Genomic DNA, 22,520 nt, shown 5'->3' with positions numbered 1-22,520 from the left:
TTCCGCTAAATGGTATATTCGGTATTTCGACCTGCTGGCATTCGGCCAAATGGGTTTCGGTCGAATGGGTTTCGGCCAAATGACCCTTCCCCTTATTTACTCACCCGCGCAAAGCAGAACAAATTTACGGCGACCGGCCGATCGTTTTGCTTTCCGCACAAACTTACTTACTTATGGATCCTGTACACCTCCGGTGGTGCAAATGGCCGACTTGAAAGATTTCCATCCTGAGCGTTGCCCGGCTATCGTTTTAACCTGTTGCCAGGGTAGATTTCGGTCGACTTCTTTTATTTCTTTATTGAGGCTTCGCCGCCATGAGCCTCTGGGTCTGCCTCTGCTGCGATGTCCCGCTGGGTTCCAGTTTAATGCTTGTTTACAGATTTCGTTTCCGCCCCTACGTAGAGTGTGGCCGACCCAGCCCCACTTCCGATCCCGAATTTCTGTTGCTATCGGCCTCTGGTGACAACGACGATGGAGCTCGTTGTTTGAGATCCAGTTGTGAGGCCACCAGGCCCGAATTATATACCCCAGGCATCTGTTTATGAACACCTGCAGCCGTTGAGTGTTCTCCACTGATACACACCATGTTTCACTAGCGTATAACAGCACAGATTTCACGTTAGAGTTGAAAATTCGTATTTTGGTGCGTTCACTTATCTGCCTGTTTTTCCAGATATTTCTTAAACTCGCAAAGGCAGCCCTTGCTTTCTTGATCCGTGCGCCTATGTCGATCATGGTACCGCCGTCTGACGCCATTTAGCTACCAAAATATTGGAAGCTTTCAACATTCTCCACTGGTTGCCCGGCTACTGTGAAACTGGAAGGAGTCACCGTGTTTACATCCAACGATTTGGTTTTGTTGACGTTGATGACTAAACCTGCCGAAGAGGAGCGCTCGGCAAGGTCGTTGAGCTTACTCGGCATATCAGAGCGCCGTTGCGCGAGGAGTGCAACATCATCCGCCAATTCGAAGTCATTTAGGTGCTCCATGGTTATAGGCTGCCATAACAGCCCGCGGTTTGGTTCACGGTCAATCGCATCTACCAGAATCTCGTCGATTACGATGAGGAACAGTAACGGTGATAGAATACATCCTTGCCTCACACCAGCTACGACCCGGATAGGGTCGGACAAGACCCCATTGTGCAGCACTCTACACGAGAAGGCCTCGTACTGTGCCTCGATGAGGCCGATGGTTTTCTCAGGAACTCCCTTGCGTCTCAGGGCACCCCACATATTCTCGTGATTGAGACGGTCGAAAGCTTTTTCGTAGTCAATGAATACCAAGTAAAGGGACTCTTGGAATTCGTTGACCTGCTCCAGAATGATGCGGAGCGTGACAATATGGTCCACACAGGATCTTCCGGCACGGAATCCGGCTTGCTGCCGCCGGAGAGTTGCATCGATCTTCTCCTGAATCCGGGCTAGGATAATTTTGCACAGAACTTTGAGAACGGTACACAGCAACATAATGCCTCGCCAGTTATCGCATACAGTCAGGTCACCCTTTTGAGCACCTTCACTAAGATACCTTGCATCCAGTCGACCGGAAAAGTTGCGGTGTCCCAGATATTACGAAATAAACGATGCAGTAGTTGAGCGGATGTCATGGGGTCAGCTTTGAGCATCTCGGCTGATATGCGGTCGACCCCTCGGGCTTTATTCGATTTCATGCTGTGGATGGCTGTTTGAATCTCTAGCAGTGATGGAGCTTCGGTATTGACGCGTGTTATACGTCGGATCCTAGGAAGATCATGCCGAGGTGGTGATGGCCTGGCTGGCACTAGAAAAAGTTGTTCGAAGTGCTGGTCAATAACTGATCATTCGCGTCTTTCACAGGCATCGTTGCATTCATCTTCGCCCCGCTTAAGCGTCGTGAGATATCGTAGAGGAGGCGAATGTCCCCGGTTGCGGCGGCTCTCTCTCCTTCGTCGGCCAGAGAGTCTGCCCACGCTCGCTTGTCCCGTCGACATGAGCGTTTTACTTCCTTCTCAAGAGCCGCATATCGTTGACGGGCTAAGACTTTGGCTCCTCTGGTTTTCGATCGCTCTATCGCGGCTTTGGCTTCTCTTCGCTCCTCTATCTTCCTCCAGGTCTCATCGGTGATCCATTGCTTTCTCTGGGTGCGCAGTTCGCCCAGATTATTCTCGCTGGTGGCGATGAAGGCATTCTTGATGGCGGTCCATTGGTCTTCCACGCTGCCACCTTCCGGAATATCTGCAGCACGCGTCTCCAGTTCTTCAACGAAGGACCGTTTCACCGTGGCATCTTCCAGTCGGCGTGTGTTGAATCGTCGTCCAACTCTTTCATCCTGCCGACGAATCCGCGCAATGCGCAGGCGTATTTCGCCGATGAGGAGGTGATGATCAGACGCGATATCGGCACTACGTTTATTCCGTACATCAAGAAGGCTCCGTTTCCATTTTCGGCTGATGCAGATGTGGTCGATTTGATTTTCTATAAAGCCGTCACGGGAGACCCACGTGATCTTGTCCGATCACCATGTCGTTATTACCACAAAAATCTGCGAGCAGCTCTCCGTTTTCGCTCATTTATCCGAGACCATGGCGTCCCATAATACGCTCATGGTTCGAGTTGTTGGATCCGATCTTCGCATTGAGGTCGCCCAAACAGATCTTGATATCACCCTTCGGAATTCTATCTACGACGGCATTTACTTGGCTGTAGAAGCTCTCTTTGTCTTGCAGATCGGCAGCATCGGTTGGCGCATAACATTGGATTATTGTAAGGTTTCGGACCCGTGTTCTAAATCTGGCAACGATTATCCTTTCACTTATAGGTTCCCACTTCATAAGCGCAGAGTGTGCCTGAGCGCTTAGTAGGACGCCAACTCCGCGATGCCGGGGAGCGTGTTCACCTCGTAAACCAGAGTATAGCAGAACTTGTCCCGACGGCGTTCTGTGTTCTCCAAAGTTTGGCCAACGGACTTCACTCAGTCCCAGGATCTCAAGCTTCATGCGGCGTGCCTCATTGGCAAGTTGTGCCAATTTACCCTGCTGGGCTAGGGTTAAAACGTTCCATGTTACTATTCGTGTCCGTTGTTTCGCGCTAAGAGTCGTCGCCGTAAAATTAGTCCGTATTCTTTCATTATCGGATTCTCGAACAAATTGATGTTTCGGGAACAGTAGGTTGTTGGCCCAAGGTTCCCTATCCACCGGGATGGGGCTGCCATCATAGGTATAGCTTCCGGGGAATAGCATTTCATACTCAGCCGCTGGATGCCAGAACAGACGCTGTTGGAGCCGCACCTCCTTGGTGGACAGACGCTCGGTCAGTCGGGTCAAATTTGTTTAAAGTCCCACCCAACACCAGGACTAGACTAGTGCGCTTTGAGCGGCACACGGTCGCTTTGATAGGGCCTGCTTGGGGACACATGCAGCTTTTTATAGAAGTTCAACAGAGCCCACTGTCGAACCCCACCACATCCTAGGCAGACCCCACAGGACGCACCCTCTCACTCTAGCTGATGTCAGAAGGACAACAGTGCCCAGGCTAAGTACTACCAGCTAAGTACGCAACCCTTAGCTGGCGGTCAATTGTCATCGGAAGACCCGTGGAAACGTGAGTATTGGAACTTGTGAGGACCACAGCTATGTTAGGCGCCCCTTCCCGGATGTCAACTCACCATTTCGCAGCCCCTACAGACTGGCCCAGGAAAGAAAAAGTTGTCTAATTCCACGGGGCACCCCCCAGGATTGTGTCTTTAGGTGAGAAAATCAATCTCTGAAAATTTCAGCTCAATCGCTTGTTGCATAAGCTGGCGCATTTGATTTGAAGTTTGTATGGGGATTTCAGCCAAAATGTATAGGAAAATACACCTCCGTCACTCATTTGATCTGGAAGTTGGTTCTGAGTGCTCGATTGACCTCAGAATTGCAAAAACGGCAGTTGGTATGCTACAGAACAATTTCACAGAACATTGTATGATGATTAAATAAACTTTTATATAGGTTTCGGCTGATGCGATTCGATCAAAAAACCCAAAAATACACAAATCAGCTCCTAATAAACCAGCCGAAAATTATATAAAAGTTCATTTAATCATCATGCAATGTTCTGTGAAATTGTTCTGTAGCATACCAACTGCCGTTTTTGCAATTCTGAGGTCAATCGAGCAATCAGAACCAATTTCCGGATCGAATGAGTGACGGAGGTGTATTTTCCTATACATTTTGGCTGAAATCCCCATACAAACTTCAAATCAAATGCGCCAGCTTATGCAACAAGCGATTGAGCTGAAATTTTCAGAGATTGATTTTCTCACCCAAAGACACAATTCTGGGGGGTGCCCCGTGGAATTCGACAACATTTTTTTCTCCCCATAGTAATCTGGGCCAGTCTACCCTACATATACATGATGTGCACGAATACAGAGCCTTCGCTATCATTGCGGAGGAACTTCAAAAAACTGTACATACATATATATAGATTTATGCTCGTTAGACAGCCGATAGCATTCGTCCCTACTAAATAAGCAACATATTGAAAACGATAATATCAACCGTAATCTAAGGGAACGAAAAATTATTGCACTTTATGTGTGATTCGCCGTCACCCCCTTCCCACTCTGACTTAGGTGATAAGGTTCCGAAGCCCCTTGTGCTGCTCATTAATCGCATGTTTCTAATTGGGGGGCTACCGCCATTGTAGGCAGAAGGCTTTTAGTGTAAACTTTTCTTCACTATGTTAGAAACGTGTTTATCGATTTCATCGAGATGATTACAGAAAAGGAACAAAAAACATCAAGGAAATTGCTGCGCCGTACTGAGTTCGATTTTTCACTTGAGAAAAGTCAATAATCCATATTTACCTCACACCACACTCGTCGATTTTGCAGGTCACTGGTCTGGAACTTCAGCAGGACGGCGGCAGAGCACTGGGACAGAAACGGCACTCCGCCCGAAACTGCTATTACTTAGTTTAGTAACTCACTGAATCTGGGAATAAATGCAATGTAAGGCAGAGTTTAAACCCTCTATTGCGCTAAGTAATACTGAAAATATACCTTCTAATAATGTGATGCGTAGAAATTATCCTAAAATTGTGCGTGGTAAAATAAATTATACATTAATATCCTGATTTTATCACCCCCTGGTGAATTTTGGGGTGATAAAACAAGTTATTTGACCAAATTGGAAAAATTATTTCCAACTTTTATTCATTCACCAACTATGAATCATTGTATGCCTTGGGAAGGCAAGATGCGTGAACGGTACCCGGTATTTCTTGGAGAAATTGCGGGAAGAAGATTTCCAAGGTACTCAGAAGTAGTTCGTAATAAACTACAGCCGGTGAAAGTTATTCCATGAAAATCAATGTTGTTTGTGGTATTCCTTACGAATGACTTTTTTTTTTGGGGTGACAAAATCGGGTCGAAAACGTGACAAAATCGGGACGTGATAAAATCGGGTCGAAAACGTGATAAAATCGGGGGTAGACAAAATCGGGGAGTGACAAAATCGGGTCAACACTGTATTATTAATTTATTTCGTTAAACCCTAACTACCCCACATTACACTGGCCCGCTTTAGCATTCATTTTCTATTTAAATTCTATAACAATTGAGCACGCTTACTCCCCATATTAGTAATATATAGAACGAATGCTCGACTATCACTATACTAAGTATACTATATAGACCGGAAGTAATAATTGGGCCAGCCACCACAAAAAAAAAAACTTTGCGTTACAAATTAAAAAAAGGGGCAGGGGCAAAACGTTCTGAACGTGGTGCTAAATATACTTATATGAGAATTAAATAGTGAACGCATGGTTGTTTGTAAATCATATTTTACTGAACGAAAATCTTTTCGGTGAGTTTAAAGAACCATAAATTACTGATTTTGAGTGAACATAAAAGGACTATTCAAATCTTTGCGCAACATCGATACGACAAATAATATCTAATGATGAATTGTAATGATAATAATCGCCCCAAAACGTACTACAGCAGTTAGGCAAGTTCGCACCATGCTCACCAATACTTAATATCAGGGTACCAATGGACTGTACGGGAGATTTTGTTTCATCAAATTTAAATGAAAACTTTGCAAAATGAGCTTAAATGAAAATGTCATAATTCAAATTACCCCTTATGACCTTATGTTCAATCGGACTTGACATATATAAATTTTTAATGTTTATACCCATGACAAATTTTCCGAAGTCCCCTTGTAATCGAAAATAGTATAAATTCGATATTCATTTGCTAGCCGTCATTATATTAAAGCGGTTTAGCCACAGTCATTTAACGCAAATGACGTTCTGGTCGAAATTCGAAGGGCATCAGTTTCCATTACATAAATGAAGACAGAACATAAGAATAAGGATAAGTAAATTGCGAGCCTTTCTCGAAAATGCTAATAGAATTACGACCAGATCATTGAGCATTAGCCGACACCTCCATGCAGCCGTGGCATACTCACACAGAAAGAGGTAAAAGAGGTTGTTCAACTAATTCAAACAAAAGCCCACTGCACTGGCCTGAGGCCCCAAATCCAGCAAAGGTAAATCCAACTGAACCAGACAGAGGGCCGTTTCTAAGAACTGACTTCTGAATTATTATGCCGATTGGATTACCGGCTAAAATTATCAGTTTTTCACAAAAGTTGTTGAGCTTGGGCCGTTGCGTTTTGCATGGTCCTTCTTTCCGATTTTCATCTGCCAGTATTAGGCTGCGCCGTTTCAAACACAATCCAAACCAAACAAGTTTTCTATTATGTAGGATTTTGTGCACCGAAGCTGACCGCCACTCGGTGCCGTCATCACGTCGCAAGCGCTAAAAGATATTGTGGCCATAGTATAATTTGCACTCGTTTTCAGGCAGTAATAACACTGTTAAGGTGATTATAGAATGAAGCCCGTGGTGAATTTCAAATTCACCACACGTTTATCTACATACATTTCCAAAACCCCAAATCTGGCGTAATAGTTTTCGTACAGTGCCGAAACTTAAATTATGATTGTTCAGCATAACTAAGCAAACGATCTACCATTATTTCAGCCCCATACGCGTTATGGTTCTTTTATCTCGTGCTCTTGAAAAAATATTGGAAAAGCACGTGGTTTACAAAATGGCCGATTTCTGGCTTCATTCTATAATCACCTTAAAGACTTCAAATTAACGGAAATGTGTTCAACAACATCGGGCTTGCAAATGTTCGGCGCTTGTGCTTAAAGAGCGATTTGTACGAAAATTCTCTTACATGGTTCTCCCGATGGTCACAATCCGCAGAAGTCCAGTAAAGTGGAAAATTGTAGCTCGCCTGAGATATCCGACATTCGTGATCCTGTCTGTGATTACTGCACAATGGAGCGTTGGCCGAATATCTTGGGATCAAATTGTGTAGTGGATATTGTATAGTTATGCAAAATAATCTTCCACTAACAGAGAAGGATTATTCCAATAAGCATGATACATGACTTTGAGCAATTTATTACTGTCAGAGTGATTGGGTTTGTACCCCTCTGTGAAATAAGTTGATGCTATTTCTTTCGTTCGACAATGAGGAACAGGAACGATAGCCAGAAGAAGCAAAACACTTGATGCTAAAAGCCTATAATTTTATACTCGAAACTGGACGCTCATGTGAGAGTAATTAATTTGCAGCGTCTGCTGAATTGGAGGTTTCTGTAGTTAGAGGATCATCTGAAGATAAAGTTCGCACACAAGGCATTTTGGTTTTTCCTATTTTTCTCGGAGTTTTCGAGAGTTCAAATACTTAAATGCAATTTTAAGAACTTTATAGTGAAAAAGCACAATTCATGAAGCATTTGAAAGAATCTTTAAGCTCTCGAATCGAATATTCAGGTAAATGTAAAGAGCACCTTTGCCACAAATAATCAAGATTGGGACAATCATGTTCAAAACTCTGTACCCTTTTTACATGTTGTTTAATTCCGAATTACTGTTTCGTTGCTTATTCAACACAAACCCATACATGTCAGCACATTGCTTTCCCCAGAATACGTAACCCTTAAAGGACTACCTCACGCAAGAAAGTCATTCCACTTAATAGCTATTGGAATGAGACAACCAATCAAAATCAAATTAACCTTACAGTTACTTTTGTTCATTCCACTTGACCTGTCGCATTTGTCTCAGGCTGCAATCGACCAACCGACAATACCTTCATTCCTGGAATAGCTTGAAAACTCTTAGATGTTCGCATGCTTTGTCACGCGATTGGAATGATTCCGATGCATAACCATTCGACTGCTGGTTTTGGAACAATTTTACAGTCGATCAGAACCGTCCTCGCGGGAAACGCAAAAACAAAAATCCCACCAAGTATCGAAAATGACCAACCGGATCGGACCGACCCATGGGAGAAGAAGCAAAAACTGCATGCTCATCATAATCAAATTATCGTCAATTTTCAGAACAATCAATTAGGGACCCAAGTTGGAAATTATATTTATTAAAATAAACGATTGAAGCTGATGATTAATGTTGGCTGGCGGGAATCTGTGGTTTCACATATGGAACAGATTTGCACTTTTAACTCGGAGTGCCAGGGCGCAGAGCCCATTCAGGAAGTATTTGGAAGTTTTAGCTCCAATTAAGCACGATAATTGGATTCCGATGAACATCAACAGCGTAACCGATGCACTATGGGAGATGTGTATCTCAGGTTTCACTTGTGATGATTGGAAGTTTAGTCTTGAGAGTGATGATAGAAACAGTGCGTGGAAATTTGTTTTTTTTTATTGTTTTGTTATGTTGTAAATAAGCACTTTGTCATTGGTTTTATGCTTTGTGTAATATTTTTTTCTAGATAGAATATAATATTCTCAAAGAATACAATTTTTTCGCATGCTATCCTATAGTGCCGATTTTCATGCGAGAGGCGCCAACCGCGACTGGTTCCCATCAACCAATAATGGACGAATCGAATTCGCTGGAAAAACGGCTCGCCTTGCGCGAATGACGGAATACGGTACGGGGTAAGGTACGTGCCAGTCGTCAAACGAAGAAGACGCTAGCCAAAAACAACATTTCTTGGTCGACAACGATGATGGTGTCAATGATAAGACGAGGTGCGCGCACCTGATTGGCCTGCTGAAGAAGCAACCGCCCCGACCGACACCCGTTTGGATTCCAAAAACAGTTGACGAAAGAATGGCCATTCAATTGGGACGTCATATTTTAGTAGTTCACAGAATTCTGAGCAATTGAAAATTGAGTTTGAATAGATCTTTATCGCGGTTGAATGGAGCACTTAAGGCGCTCATTACGGATTCGGCGATGGTTTCGGGGGCTAGTCGTCGGGTGGTCTCGGTTAACGACCAGTATTCGGATTCCTGTCGAAACACGACAGAGCAGTTCAATTATCTATGTTTACGATGCTATTTGATAGAACTAGGATGGCTTTCCACGAATTGACTCGGGCTATGAGAATGCGATATGAGCGAGACATGTTCGCAGCTGTTTAGGAAGTTGGCGGATACCAATCAAACTTTGAAGAATCAGCATGATGCAGAATGCAGTTTGAATATTGTCAGAGGCATCAGAAAAGTTGCAAATTACATCATGTTTCTTCGCAAGGCACCGTTTTGACTGAAATGCCGAACATGACTCATATTCCGAACAATGGCGTTTTAGCGTTCAAGAACTAAAATTTTTATCGGTTTTAGGTGCGGAGAATCAAGATTATAATTGAACTCAATAATCTATGTAAAGGATCACACAAAACATGGTTGAATTAAAAGCGAGTGGGATAAGTGACGTTTGAATAAATTAAAAGACAATATTTTACAAACATTAAACGGATTAAACAGGGTCTAGTTCACATTCGTGAAGCCAGAGTTCTGATGAGGTCCAGCCACCTTCAGTGGACAGGTGCTTCCGGTGCCTTGAGTCCGGGCACAAGTCTTATGACTGCAAGGGCCCAGGCCGAAGCAAGATGTGTCGTCGCTGCGGCGAGGAGGGACACAAAGCACAGGAATGCGACAAGGCACCTAGGTGCCTTATCTGCGCCAGTAAGAAGCAGGCCCGGAACCATGATAAGGGCGGGCCTGCGTGTCCCTTCGGAGAAGCCAATCGGAAAAAGCCGTGCAAGTAACACAGCTGAATCTGAATCACTGTGCACCTGCCCAGCAGCTGCTGTGGCAGGCGGTCTCGGAGTCGAGGATCGATGTCGCCCTCCTGTCCGACCCGTACAACGTCCCTGCCGGCAATGGCAACTGGGTGGCGGACGGGTCTAGGTCGGCGGCAATCTACACAACGGGAAGGTACCCCGTTCAAGAGGTTGTACACTCCTCCGCGGAGGGTGTCGCGATAGCCAAGATCAACGGGGTGTTCTATTGTAGCTGCTACGCCCCACCAAGGTGGCCAATGGAACAGTTCAACCAGATGATCGACAGGCTATCGGCCGACCTAGTAGGTCGGAGCCCGTTCGCTATAGCGGGAGACTTTAATGCTTGGGCAGTGGAATGGGGCAGCCGCTGCACCAATCAGAGGGGACAAGCGTTACTCGAGGCACTTGCAAAACTCGACCCAGTGCTTGTCAATGACGGAGCCAGTAGCACATTCCGTAGGAATGGGGTCGAGTCATGGATAGATGTAACGTTTGTCAGCCCCAGTCTGGTCTCGGACCTGGACTGGAGGGTAGACGAGGTCTACACCCATAGTGATCACCTAGCAATTCGCTTCAAGATCAACTATGGTGTGCAGCGTCCGAGGGCGGTGATCCCTGTCAGGTCCGTGGGTGGAAATCCAATCACTTCGACAGCGAAGTTTTCACCGGGGCCCTGGGACTGAAGGACAACACCGACAGCCTAAGCGGGGATGCGCTGGTAGCTGTCTTATCACGCGCGTGCGACGCTACTATGCCGAGGAAAGCCCTTCCAAGAAATGGCAGACGCTCGGTATACTGGTGGAGTGCCGAAATTGCAGCCATACGATCAGTCTGCCTCAAGGCTAGACGTAGGACGCAATGAGCCCGCACCGAGGAGGAAAGAGCGATCCGCCGTGAAGTGTTTCGAGCTGCGAGACTGGCCCTTAACAAGGCCATTAAGAGCAGCAAGAGAGCGTGCTTCGACAACCTGTGCGAGGGTGCCAATGCGAATCCGTGGGGTGACGCCTATAGGATCGTGATGACCAAGACCAAATGGGGCTCTTCACCCCCCGAACGGTCACCGGGCCGGTTGGCGAGGATTATCGAAGTACTCTTCCCGTCCCGAGCCACAAGTCCCTGGCCTCCTCCTGCGCTGCAAGGCGCTGGGAGTGTGGCCGAAATGGTGGCTCCGGTGACGAACGAAGAGTTACTCGCAGTGGCTAACACCCTTGCGATGAACAAAGCTCCAGGCCCCGATGGAGTTCCAAACAGTGCACTTAAGGCAGCGATCATAGCGAACCCGAACATGTTCAGGCTAGCTATGCAGAGATGCCTGGATGAGTGTCGTTTCCCTGAGAGATTGAAAAGGCAGAAGTTGGTACTGCTGCCGAAGGCCAGGAAGCCTCCGGGCGACCCATCGGCGTACAGACCAATTTGCCTGATCGAAACGACGGGTAAACTGCTCGAGAGGATCATCCTCAACAGGCTCACCCCGTACGCAGAGGGTACGGATGGCCTGTCGAGTAACCAGTTTGGTTTTCGGAAGGATAAGTCCACGGTGGACGCTATCAATTCAGTCCTCAAGACTGCAGAGGTAACGATCCAACGGAAAAGGCGAGAATTCGTTACTGTGCGTTGGTGACACTGGACGTGAAGAACGCATTCAACAGCGCAAGCTGGGATGCCATCGCGCTCTCGTTACACCGGCTTAGCCTGCCGGTGGGACTGTACCGGATCTTGAAAAGCTACTTCCAGAACCGTGTGCTGCTATACGAGACCGATGCCGGTCAGAAAAGTGTTCCCATTACCGCAGGAGTCCCGCAAGGGTCAATCCTGGGCCCGGTACTATGGAACCTGATGTACGACGGGGTTCTGAAGCTAAAGTTCCCTCCTGGTGTGACGATCGTCGGCTTTGCTGACGATGTAACCCTAGAGGTCTACGGGGAGTCGATACCCGAAGTAGAACTAACCGCAAAACACGCGATCAGCACTGTGGCGGACTGGATGAGTGCGAGAGACCTTGAGCTCGCTCAACATAAGACGGAGGTGGTTATCGTCAGCAACCGTAAGTCGGCACAACATGCAGTTGTTCACGTGGGAGACGTCGCGATCACTTCAAAGCGGAGTCTGAAGATTCTTGGGGTCATCATAGACGACAAGCTTACCTTCGGTAGCCATGTCGAATATGCGTGCAAGAAGGCTTCGACTGTTGTGGCGGCATTATCGAGGATGATGTCCAACAGCTCCAAGGTGTGCGCCAGTAGACGTAGGCTACTGGCAGGCGTTGCCGCATCTATTCTTAGGTACGGCGGCCCGTCCTGGGCAAAAGCACTGGGGGTAACCAGTTACCTGCAGAAACTGGAGAGCACCTACCGCTTGATGTGTCTCAGGGTGATATCGGCCTACCGCACGGTATCGCGCGACGCATCCTGCGTGATAGCGAGTATGATGCCAGTCGGGCTGGTCATCCGGGAGGACGAGGAGTGTTTTGACCTACGTGGCACCAGAGGAGCCCGCGAGCGTACCAGGGTGACTTCGGTTGCCAGATGGCAGCGCGAGTGGGATAACTCCTCGAAAGGTAGGTGGACCCACCGGCTGATTCCTAACATATCAAGCTGGGTGGGGAGACCCCATGGGGAGGTTCACTTCCATCTGACACAATTCCTGTCAGGCCATGGCTGTTTCCGACAGTACCACCACAGGTTTGGGCACGCGGAGGTCTCCGTCTGCCCTGACTGCCCAGGTGTTGACGAAACTGCAGAGCACATACTGTTCGTATGTCCTCGTTTCGACGTCGAAAGAAGAGCAATGCTAGACGTTTGCGGCCGGGACACAACTCCGGATAATCTTATCCAAAGGATGTGTCAAGCGGTGGAGAAGTGGAACGCAGTCTCGACTGCAACCACTCAGATTGCCTGCAGCTTGCAGAGAATCTGGCGTGCCGAGCAACAATCGACAAGCATGACTAACTTGTGATTGGTAAGTTAGAGCGAAAGTGCCGAACGCGAAGAAGGGTGTGAATGGTCTGCCCATGCAGAGGTAATGGCGCAGCGGGTGGCAACCGAGATCGTCACCTCGAAGCATGGCAGAAGGGTGAATGAATAGGTGTATGTATGGACTGCACACGCCGCGCTGGGAGTAGCGCAGGAATGTTGGTTCCTACGACTATACCCCGTGGCGTGGCAGAGGAGTGTGGGGGAGCATCCAAGTCAGTCTCACATGGTACGAAAGGAATGAGTTGAGTCGTGTTGAGCTAGTCTCATATGGCATGAACGAGGTGAGTCAGACTCACATGGTATGTCAGAAGTGGGAACCTAAGCGAAGAGTCCCACAAGGGATGCCAGAGGGAGTGTTAGGTCGAATGACTCGAGTAGTATGTGTCAGCGCGAACTGAATGAAAGAGGTGAGCAGTCTCACATGGTACGATAAAGGTGGGCATACAAGTTAGTCCCACACGGCATGAGAAGGGTGGGCACAAAGTTAGTCCCGCACGGCATGAGAAGGGTGGGCACACAAGTCAGACCCATAGGAGCGTTAGCGTGTGTGCAAGCATGGAGTGTATGAGCATGAATCAAGGGTTTGGGTGGGCATACAAGTTAGACCCACATGGCATGAGAAGGGTGGGCACACAAGTTAGACCCGCACGGCATGACAGAGGTGCAACAGAGTATGTAGGGTGTGTTTGAGGGTGCGATAGAGCGAGCACCCAAGTCAGTCTCGCACGGGACGGGTGCCTGTGTGAGCGGGAACGAGCGAGTACGTTTAGTACTGCCATCCCCCAGAAGTAGTACTGGGAGGTAGTTCCTGGGGGAAACGATGGTGGAGCCCAAGGGAGTTTAGTCGGTATTACCGGTATGGTCGAGTCCGACACTCCAGTACACTTCCGTGTGGTAGTTTGGCAACTACAATGCACGTGTACTGGGTTAGTGTGTAAATGCATTCTCCCTCGTAAAAAAAAAAAAAGAGTTCTGATGCGGGACCTCGACCTCGGGATGCGGGAGTTAGTATTATATAGTAGGGGTCAATCAGTTAAACGATTAATAATTTAAAACGTTTTTCAGGCGGTTTCAAAGATTATCCGAAATTTTATTTCTATTCTATCGACTTGAAATAGTGTATTTATTTATCGGAATAGAAATTGTTCGCACGGGTACTCCATAGGGAAACAATTTTTTTACAGCAGTAGAGTTAATCACAGCAGCTTAAAACTGAATTTTATTGTTATTAGTTTGATGATGTACAACATTTCATTTGGACTTACATTAATAGTTTCCTTCAACCCCGTTAGTTACAGGTTACGGCGACGAATTTATTACTCTCGCAATAGCTCTACAAATATAATTTATATATCGATTTCCATAGATATAAATGTAAATTCAAGCTTACAGTCTTTTCTTCAACACTCTCAACGATTCTAGCTCCAGTATTCAATATTTCGAAAATTTTGTAATAACGCACTAATGATTTCAGGTTTGTTTACATATTCAGTTTTTATCTATTTCCCTTTCTTATCGGCACACGTATTTTACCTACCACCTAGATGATCATCCTCTTTCGCTAGAGTCTACCAATACAACTGCTACCCCCTTTGTCGCATCGAAGTGCTCTAAAATCAGGGTTTCTTCATGCTATGTGGTGCGTACATACCCCCTCCCCGTAATTCTGGTGGGGTTCTTTTGTTGCACCAGAGTTACGAGACTGAATTTCTAGTACCGCAAGTTTCGCAACCGGCCGCCGGAACTCTCCTCTAGCAGTTTTCACTAATGCTTGTCGTACTCTCCCATCAGCTCCTGGATAAACTTCGACCACTACGCCTCGTGTCCAATTTTTTCTCACTCCGTCATCTGCTACATACACCAGATCGCCAACGCTAATTGGTTGAGTCTCTGCAAACCACTTTGATCTTCGATTGATTGAAGGAATGTATTCCGTGAGCCACCGCTTCCATAAAAGATCTGCGAGCGCCTGTGACCGTTTGTAAAGATCTCGCAAGGCTTCCGCATCGGTTGTTGGTGAAATTTCATCAAATGCCAACTCCACGCCTTTCACGAAGTGGTTGGGTGTCAGTGCTTCGCTTGTCTCCGGTCTCAAACCCATGTACGTTAACGGACGAGAGTTTATGAGATCTTCCGCCTCTGCCAACGTTGTCAACAGCATCTCTAGTCTAACATTTGAAAATCTTCATCGGTCAACCAGCACGGTAAGCGCTGCCTTCGCCGATCGCACCAGCCGCTCCCAAATTCCTCCCATATGAGGTGCACTCGGTGGATTAAAATTCCACCGTGTCAGATCTGTCATTCCATCTTCGCATTCTTTACCTATCGTGCGAATAATCTACTTGCTTGCTCCTTAAAAATTGGTGCCATTGTCGGGAAAGAATTCGACTGGCTTACCTCTGCGACACACGTAACGTCTAATAGCCATCAAACATGGCTGCATTGTCAAACTGTGCGCTACTTCTAAATGAATGGCCCTTGTTGTCAGGCACGTGAATAAACAGATCCAACGCTTTTCCGATCTGCGTCCAACCGCAACAGTGTTTGGGCCGCAATAATCCACGCCAGTAAAACTGGGGTAATGCCAACCGGGGTATTTTTTTTTTTTTTTACAAGGGAGAATGCATTTACATATTAACCCAGTACACGTGCATTGTAGTTGCCAAACTACCACACGGAAGTGTACTGGAGTGTCGGACTCGACCATACCGGTAATACCGACTAAACTCCCTTGGGCTCCACCATCGTTTCCCCCAGGAACTACCTCGCAGTACTACTTCTGGGGGGATGGCAGTACTAAGCGTACTCGCTCATTATCTCTCACACAGGCACTCGTCCCATGCGAGACTGACTTGGGTGCTCGCACACCATTCACTCCATTTGAGTCTTACTTGGATGCTCTCCCGGGCGCTCCGCTGCCATGCCTCGAGGTGTCAATAGCGGTAGCTGCCTGGGCCTACAGATATTACGCTACGACACTCCTGCCTCAGCACGAGCAGATCAATCACACCACTGCCGAAGCAGACCACACGCTACCCTGCCGAAGCAGGGACACTCCCCATGCACCACATGTGCACAACTGTAGGTGTGTGGGTACAACCCACTGCTACCCTGCCGCCGAAGCAGCTTCTCCAAAGACCATTCGCTCCATGTGACCCTTTTTCGGGTGCTCAATCTAACACTCCACTGCCATGCCTCGAGGTGTCGATAGGTACCTCGACTCCTACCTCAGCATGTGCAGTCCATACTCAGACTTCTGCTGCGCTTCGAGGTGACAATAGCGGCGACACGCTATGACACTCCTGCCTCAGCACAACCAGATCACTCACTCCCTGCCGAAGCAGCTCACGCGCTACCCTACCGAAGTAGGGACACTCCCCAACTCACTCTAACACTCCACTGCCATGCCTCGAGGTGTCGATAGCGGTATGTAGGGACCAATCAACGATACTACGCTACGACACTCCTACCTCAGCATGTGCAGTCCATACTCAGACTTCTGCTGCGCTTCGAGGTGACAATAGCGGTGACGCGCTATGACACTCCTGCCTCAGCACAAACAGATCACTCACTCCCTGCCGAAGCAGCTCACGCGCTACCCTACCGAAGTAGGGACACTCCCCATGCCAATTAGCACTCCCTGGGCTTGTGCTTTTGAAGCGGCACACAGTCGCTTTGATAGAGTCTGATTACGGGCACTTGTGGTTTTTTGGGAGGGATTTTAGCAGAGCCCACTGCTAAATCCCACCACGCCCTAGGCAGTTCTCCCTGACTCACAGACAGCTGGGGAGGGGTCGTCAAGCCCTTGGACATGGTCCATGCTGTCCCTGCTGTCCCTGCTGTCCCCAAGCCAACCGGGGGTAATGCGAGGTAATGCGAGGTGGAGCTATTTTTGGAATTTTTGGAGCACATTTCTTTGCCTTGCACCATACACACGACTTCGCCACCGCTTTGATCTCCGCTCGTAGATTCAGAATTCGGAAACGTTGCCTCACATTGTTGACGACGGTCTCCGTATTTGCGTCAGCCGCCTGCTAGTGGTAATGTTCCAACAGCTTTCGAGTGATAGGGTGCCTTTTGGGTAGGATTACAGGAAAACGAAGCTCGAAAGGCAGGAAAGAACCTTGGGCGGTTCTGCCGTCCATCCTAAGCACACCCTCGTCGTCCATGAACGGACAGTCGTTGTAAAGATTGCTATTGCCTGCCACCTTTCATAAGGAACTTCACGGTTCTTCATTAACGTCTTCACTTCTTCACAATATACATCTGCTTGAGCCGCGCGCCATAAATACATCTCTGCTCTCTGGTATTCTTCTCGCTTCAGTGGAACCTCTACCGCTGATACAAGTTTCTGCACTATTCGTCGCACCTTCGATGGTCCTGGAACTGCTTCGATTGCTAGACCTTTCCGTTTCCTCTCGCAATTGGATTTGAACCACAAAACCACGGGCCATTCGAGTCCAAATTACTGCCTCTCTTCCATTTGGTTAGGTCATCCGCTATGTTGCTCTTTGTTGATATCCATCGCCACTCACTTAGCTTCGTGAGGCTTAAAATCTCTCCGATTCGGAAAGCCACGAATGGTTTATATTTTCGCTGCTCCGACTGGATCCACGAAATAACTGTTTTGGAGTCTGACCAGATGAACCTTTTTGTTATTTCCAGAGAATGCGCATCGACTACTGTTTGCAGCAATCGCGAACCTATCACCGCTGCCTGCAATTCCAGTCTTGGAATGGATATCATTTTCAATGGAGCGACCTTCGACCTTGCCATCACCAAAGAGCAAATAGGGCCATTGTCCGTCAAGACCCGACAATATGCCGCTGCATCATACGCATCTTTGCTAGCATCTACGAGGACATGCAATTGCAATGTATTGTATTAAACAACGCTTGATTGTTGGAAGTAATAACGGGAAATCACTTTTTCTATTTCTGGGAGCCGCCCGATCTATCGATCCCACTTTATGCATCATTGATCGTCTGGTCCCAGTCACTACCACTGCGCCACAGGTCTTGAATTAGCATTTTACCGTAGATTACGAAGGGTGCCAGCATTCCCAGCGGATCGAAGAGACTCATAACACTACTCATCACTACTCTTTTCGTCGGCCGCCGTTGGCCCCTAAAATACGGTATCAAATCGATCCGATGTTGTGTCAGAAACGTGAATTTGTCGCTCACTGGGTTCCACACTATTCCAAGAACTCGCTCAAGATTTGACTCCTTATCCTGAAGTATTTGGATACTCCGATCGGCTGTTTTCTCACCAATACCTTGGAGGAATTCTTCGGAATTAGAAATCCAGTTACGGATTTCGAAGCCGCCCTTAGCGTGTACATGCTTCACTTCTTGAGCTCTCTTTAGTGCTTCTTTGACCGTGTCCGCACTATCGAAATAGTCGTCCACATAGTGGTTGTCTACTATTGCTCTGGCCGCATCTGGAAACTGCACTGCATATTCTTCCGCGTTACGGTTCTTCACGAATTGAGCAATGCAGGGTGAGCAAGTCGCTCCGAACATCGTTACATCTATAACGTAAATCTTTATCGATCCTGTTGGACTTTCTCGGAAGATAAATCTCGCTCGCTTATCAGCATTGCACACCCGTACTTGAAGATACATCTCCTTGATATCGCCACCGAAACCTACCACTCGCTCCCGGAATTTCGCTAGCACATTTGTCATCGTCGCATGAGCTGATATCCTAAGAGCTGATTACCTAGTGACCCTAGTGACGATGTGCTAGGGAAAATAAACAGAGGCAAGGAAAAATGCACTGATGCGTTTTTTTATAGAACTTGACAACCACACAAGCATGGCACGGGATGAAGCTCCTAATAAATTATACGATGATTGCAGCTGATTTAATTAATGGTGAAATATATTTAGCTGGCAAGAACATACTAGATGCTAGACGTAATGAACTAGGTGTATGCATGTGAAATAAGTGCACATATACTGTGAAGGTTTTGAATTTTGATAGTGTTGTGGGAATTTGTTAATCGTTCTTCACGGAATCAACCGTAAATAGCAAGATACAGCTCTCATTTTAGAAATATTTTCTTTAGAAGTAGTCGTTTTAATCTTGATAATTATCTAGCTGAATTGATATGTGACGGTAATCCATGCTTTCCAACGGTCAATTATTTGAATCTCATTCTAATTTTATTGATCGCATTCCGTCTACTGTCATACAAATGGTTGACTCCGAAATAATCACGATTAATAGATGCAACACCTGGAGCCTGAATATGCAATGCATATTATGCATGGATTACACCACATATTCGCTTTGTTCCTGTTCCGCTTGCGTTCAGTCAAGCTCATTATATTTGTCGATTTGAGCATCCACGTTATGGCCGTTGGCGTTCAAGTTATTAAGATTTCTTCAACTTGAACCTCACTTGAAACAAGGATCATTCACTTTTTGTTGGTGGATTCATCAAAAAACCATGGATACGAAGTAGCATTATCATTCAAAAACATTTCGTTCATCTCGAGGGCGCGCATGAGACAGCGCCCGGCGACAGGCGCGGGGCACGCGCTCATAATTTGTCTAAGGTGTCACATTTTCTGCGCACACAAAATTTTTATTTATGCGTTCCTTGACTGCTCAGCACACTTTGATTCTAATGTTCTATGCGCTAAATTGGTAAGAGTCTCAGTCACGGCATACAAAAAACAAGGCAGGCTCATCACGTATGTAAACATTCAGTTTGAATGTAAACATGTGACGTCACTGCTATCTTTGCACAAGCTGGACCGAGACGTTGCTATACGGTCGCAGCATGCTTACTTTTGTACTCCAACATGTGGCGATAAAATATGCGTCACATTCGAAGTGTCATTTTTCTAACGAGCCTACCTTGTTTTCTGTATACCGTGAGTCTCAGTAGCACATTTTTGTACACATGAGAAAAAAGTAACTCCATTTACCGCCGCCGCCGCATCCCATACTAGACGAACCTTTTCCGGCTTTTTCGGATGCACTACCACGCTGAGTGGCAAGTAGCATATTTCCTGAGGTTCGAACTTTTCTAACTCCTGTTGCGTTGCTACATGAATATAGCCCTTCGACGTATAGTCTCTCATTAAACCTCTCACCTTCTGGTACAGTTCACCGTCTTTTACAAGCCGTCGTTCTAGTCCTTGGAACCGCTTAATCGCCATCGGATAGCTGTCGGGAAAACGCACATCATCCTCCTTCCACAACATTCCCGTCTCAGAACGGTCTCCAACGCGTACAGTCGTTTTGTTGAGGATCTCCTTCGCTCGTTTGTCTTCGTCTGATTCCGGCAGCAGCGCTACAGAAATCACCGACTCTTCTAGCTTGTAGTGACATCTCAGTAGATCATGCAGCTCTTGATTTGAAACGGTTTCGCAGTTATGGTGTCCTATTACTCCAGTGTCTGGTCCGCTTGCATAGGAAGGACCGTAAATTGTCCACCCTAGCTTTGACCGCACAGCAATCGGTTCATCTGGCTTTCCAATCCTGGACTCGAGAGGCGCATAAAGGTGGATGTCCTTCAATCCTATCAGGAGTTGCGGCGTTCCTCGATAATTGTCTGCCACTGGTAGTCCTCGCAGATGAGAGTGGCCTTTTATGACGTTGTACATCGCTACCGTCTGTTGCGGTAGTTTTAAACTATCTACTGTGTGAGCGGCCATAATACGGAAACGGTGCGATGAGCCTCTCGCCGATATGTGCAACTCCACTCGTTGTGAATCCTTCTCTATTCGTGTAACTCCCGCTGTCCAGGTCACACGAAGCGGCTGTGTCACACCCTTAGCATTTAAAGCATTTGCCAACGACTTTTCCAGCCTTTGGAGGCGGTGCCTTCCGAACGTTTGTAAGCAACATGTTCAGTAACTGTTCAGGCCTACCGTACAGTATCCTCAACGTTTTGATTATTTGCGGCACTGAACTATGGAGTAATAACCTGCTTCGAACCGCTTCTAATGCTTGGCCTTTCAAGCATTCTTGAAGCCGAGAAAGATTCTCGACGTTAGAAAACCCACACGCTTCATTTGACGTCTCATAGGCACTTATGAACATTGGCCATTCTTCGAGTCGTCCAGTGAATATCGGAAGCCTTTTTGATAGGAACTGCCGAGCAGATAGTTGAGCTTTACTTGGTCTTCTATCACTTTTCCCCGGAATTCTCCTCCTCTTGCGACGAACTAACTTGTTCCGAATCGGACTCATCAGAACCCTCTTCTTCGCTCGAGCTGCTACCATCGTCGTATTCTGCACACTTTTTCTCTTCGCAATTTACGAACTTTTTCGTCTTCGGCAGGTCCGGATGACCCAATGGCGTTTTCCCTTCGCCCAGGACCGGCGGTGAAGTAAAATTATGCAATACAAGAGGATCAACGTTTGCTGCCTTTGGCGTAGAATATTTGGTGAAAGCTCCTCGATAATCCTTGTGCTCTTCGTTCGACGGTTCAGCTTTTTCCCGGCCTGTTTTGCCCGACTGACGCTTCTCGGGCTTCTCCTTTTCCGGCTTTCCTGTTCCCGTTTCTGATCGGCACAACTTTCCTTTCTTCTTACTTTCACTTTCCTTCTCCGAATCCAGCTTCGCTTGCTCCAGCTTGTCACGCACATCCTTAACCCTTAAAGGCGCAAGGCGATTTTTGTAGAAATCGTCGAAAGTATTTTTAGCGTAAACTACCATTAAAATTATTAACATTAAACGTGTTTTCGGTTTGTTGTTTTAAAACAACATTGCGCATTTAAGTACTTGCGGTTAAGTACTTCATTGCGTTTCTTCCGGTGTGCTTCTTCCTTGGCTACTTGCAACTCCATTTGCTCCTTCTCATATGCCAACTCTATCTCCCGCTTCTCTTGTTCAGCCTGTTGACGCATTAAGAACAACTCTCTTTGATGCTCGAGTCGCTTTTTGTGCAGCAGCTTTTCCAATTCCAATCTCTGTCTTTCTTCTTCCATTTCTTTTTCGAGTTTCTCTAACTCCTGTGACATATGTTTTGATTTGGAACCGCTGTCTACATGCCCTAAGCACTCTTCGCATGACCAAGAGTCATCTCTCACTTCTTCTGTTACTCCGGCGCACACGAAATGATACCAGCGTTGACAATGGTCACAGAATACCATCTCTGCTTCCGCACAGTCCGGACGTTAGCATCCCGCACAGCTGTAACCTGTCTTCTCTGGGTCTTGACCGTTCCCCGGCATTATTAATTTTTAAGAATGTTCACAAGGGTACTCCTTAGGGAAACAAATTCTTACAGCAACGGAGTTAATCGCAGCAGCTTAAAACTGAATTTTATTGTTATTAGTTTGATGATGTACAACATTTCATTTGGACTTACATTAATAGTTTCCTTCAACCCTATTAGTTACAGGTTACGGCGACGAATTTATTACTCTCGCAATAGCTCTACAAATATAATTTATATATCGATTTCCGTAGATATAAATG

At 46.7% G+C, this 22,520-nt stretch overlaps 1 protein-coding gene across 1 annotated transcript; it reads right to left on the bottom strand.

The window, feature by feature from the left end:
- Nucleotides 1–21,224: 21,224 nt before the first annotated feature.
- On the bottom strand, nucleotides 21,225–22,192 carry LOC134204571 (cilia- and flagella-associated protein 251-like). The gene is made up of 2 exons (XM_062679377.1): nucleotides 21,822–22,192; nucleotides 21,225–21,693 (listed from the first exon to the last, which is right to left on the bottom strand). Exons 1-2 carry the CDS (start codon nucleotides 22,190–22,192, stop codon nucleotides 21,225–21,227), a joined length of 840 nt encoding a protein of 279 aa, XP_062535361.1.
- Nucleotides 22,193–22,520: the final 328 nt, after the last annotated feature.

The sequence above is a fragment of the Armigeres subalbatus genome, unplaced genomic scaffold, assembly GCF_024139115.2.
Source record: "Armigeres subalbatus isolate Guangzhou_Male unplaced genomic scaffold, GZ_Asu_2 Contig711, whole genome shotgun sequence".
Classification (NCBI taxonomy): Eukaryota; Metazoa; Arthropoda; class Insecta; order Diptera; family Culicidae; genus Armigeres; species Armigeres subalbatus.
Note: the sequence above shows the minus strand (reverse complement) of the source record. Positions and strands in the feature narration are given on the sequence as shown.